The sequence below is a fragment of the Andrographis paniculata genome, unplaced genomic scaffold (assembly GCF_009805555.1).
Source record: "Andrographis paniculata isolate CXL003 unplaced genomic scaffold, ASM980555v1 Contig34END, whole genome shotgun sequence".
NCBI lineage: Eukaryota > Viridiplantae > Streptophyta > Magnoliopsida > Lamiales > Acanthaceae > Andrographis > Andrographis paniculata.
Genome location: NW_026137567.1, coordinates 4,724,559 through 4,726,665, shown reverse-complemented (window position 1 = coordinate 4,726,665; position 2,107 = coordinate 4,724,559). Strand labels below are relative to the sequence as shown.

General features: G+C 43.1%; 1 protein-coding gene across 2 annotated transcripts; it reads right to left on the bottom strand.

Moving 5' to 3' along the window:
• Nucleotides 1-321: 321 nt before the first annotated feature.
• Nucleotides 322-2,107, bottom strand: LOC127248772 (cytochrome P450 76T24-like). Of its 2 annotated transcripts, none has more exons than XM_051271291.1 (2): nucleotides 1,249-2,107; nucleotides 322-1,007 (listed from the first exon to the last, which is right to left on the bottom strand). In XM_051271291.1, exons 1-2 carry the CDS (start codon nucleotides 2,016-2,018, stop codon nucleotides 923-925), a joined length of 855 nt encoding a protein of 284 aa, XP_051127248.1. In that variant the 5' UTR covers nucleotides 2,019-2,107; the 3' UTR covers nucleotides 322-922. The 2 variants fall into 2 exon arrangements, with proteins under 2 accessions (XP_051127248.1, XP_051127247.1); XM_051271290.1 differs by having other exon boundaries at nucleotides 322-1,023; nucleotides 1,140-2,106.

Below are 2,107 nucleotides of genomic sequence, written 5' to 3'. Positions count from 1 at the left end.
TCCGATATCCAAACCTAGTTTGCATACTATTAAACTCGACCAAAAATTTACTCAGCGGACTTTAATTAATCTCAATAAAATAAAATAAAATAATATTATACATCATAATCCCTCGTAGTGAAAGTTATTACACTTGACCAAAGAGTATATTAGGTTCATATATCCGATGACTTTATTCCGGTTCAAAATATCGCAAAGATCCAATGAACGAACCCATAAATTTATATATTGATCAATCATAAAAACTTTTATTGTTATCAATCATCCTCTCGGATCATTATTTATATAATTTCTACGATTCTTAAAAGAAATTATCCCAAAATATCAAATTAAACACAAAATTTTTACTATTCAAATCTAATCAAAATTCAAACCTCCAAACAAACACACCCTAAAAAAAAACATTTATTTTTATTACTTTTGAAATGAATTGAACGATGGAATTATCTTAAAAGAAACGCTCTTGCGTAGCGAGAGATATAGCTTTTCGGCAACGTCGACTTCTTCCCCGACTTCGAGTTTCCAATCAAAATTATGTACTAAAAATGCCAATAGGAGGGGAATCATTGGACTCGCCAATGTAATCCCCGGACAAATTCTTCTTCCCGCGCCAAATGGAATAAGCTTGAAATGTGTTCCGATGAAATCAATGTCCGTGCCCAAAAATCGCTCCGGCTCAAAGGAATCCGGATTGGACCAAATTGTCGAATCTCTCGCCGTGCACCACACATTGAACGCAATTCGTGTATTCTTAGGGATCACAAATCCCTCAAAATGTATGTCCTCCGTTGCCTTGCGTGGTACTAGAAGTGGTCCCGTCGGGTGATACCTAAACACTTCCTTGATCACCGCTTGCAAATATGGAAGTCGCAACATGTCCGACTCAAGAACTTGTTTCTTTTCCCCGATCACGGTGGCTAACTCATCTTTCAAGATTGCTCTTTTTTCGGGGTTGAGCATCAATTCCGTCGTAGCCCAATTCACTGTAGACGCGGTCGAATCCACTCCTGCAATGATCAAATCCTGTACATAAAAGCATACCACTTTCATTTGAGATAGAATAGTTATTTGATATGACATCAGATCTGAAAAACGAGAATACTTAATATTTTTTTAAATTTAAATTTTTAGATGAAAACCAGAAGAAGATGCTTGATCTCGGCCATGGTGAGGCCATTTTCCGAGTCATTCATGAGATCAAGCAATCCTTGGAGTATATCCGTCTTTTTAATATAACCTAAAGCAGACCTTGACGATAATCTCATTTCGATCACATCCTCAAGAATCGCGAAAGCTCTCCCGGCCGAGAGCTTGGCGCGGCGGCTGATACCCTGCAGATCAATCCCTTTCAAAAAAGGGAATAAGTCCGCAAAATTAGGCCTAATATAAGATTGGATCACATCCTCAATGATGTCTTTCAGCCGTCGAATGGAGTCCGAGCCGAAGTCGCCAAAATCCCGAGAAAACAGAGTCTCCGACATCTGGTTAAGCACGGTAGTGTGCACCACTTCTCCAATGTCGACTGCCCGACCTGCGGCGCAGCAGTCGCGCAAATGCTTGTGCAGCTGCCGCAACTTCTCCTGTCGGAGGCCTTGGCTGCCTTCGAGCTTGATAGCAAGGAACAATTGATTTTTGGTTATTTTACGAAGTTTGCGCCATAGACTTCCCACAGGGAGAAGACCCATGGCGTACTTGTCGTGGTCCCATGCTTTTGCGGATGTGGGCACGGAACGCGCCGAGATGGCTTGGTCGTGCTGAGTCACCAATTTCCGGGCCAATTCCGGCGACGACACCACGACCAAGTAGTCGCGGCCGACCTTGACGGACAACATCGGGCCGTAAGTTTTGGAGAGGTCGGCAAGATATCGGTGTGGGTACCGGCCGAGTTGGAGCATGTTGCCGATGATCGGAAACGGATACGGCCACGGCGGCAGCCGCCGCCTTCCGCCGCTTTGGACAAGAAACAGTATTGTCCCGGCGGCGATGGAAAGGATCACACAAATTGTGGCAGTGTCCATTCTGTAATGAAGCTACGATGGGTAATTTTGGGTTTTGAATATGGACCATATGTATTGTGCATCCACATTGCTATGTAATAGGAAGAAGG

Coding starts and splice junctions, on each gene's coding strand:
- LOC127248772 (XM_051271290.1), bottom strand. CDS start 2,018: ATGGACACTGCCACAATTTGTGTGATCCTTTCCATCGCCGCCGGGACA. Junction 1,024..1,139: donor AGATCAAGCATCTTCTTCTG/GTTTTCATCTAA, acceptor TTTTATGTACAG/GATTTGATCATTGCAGGAGT.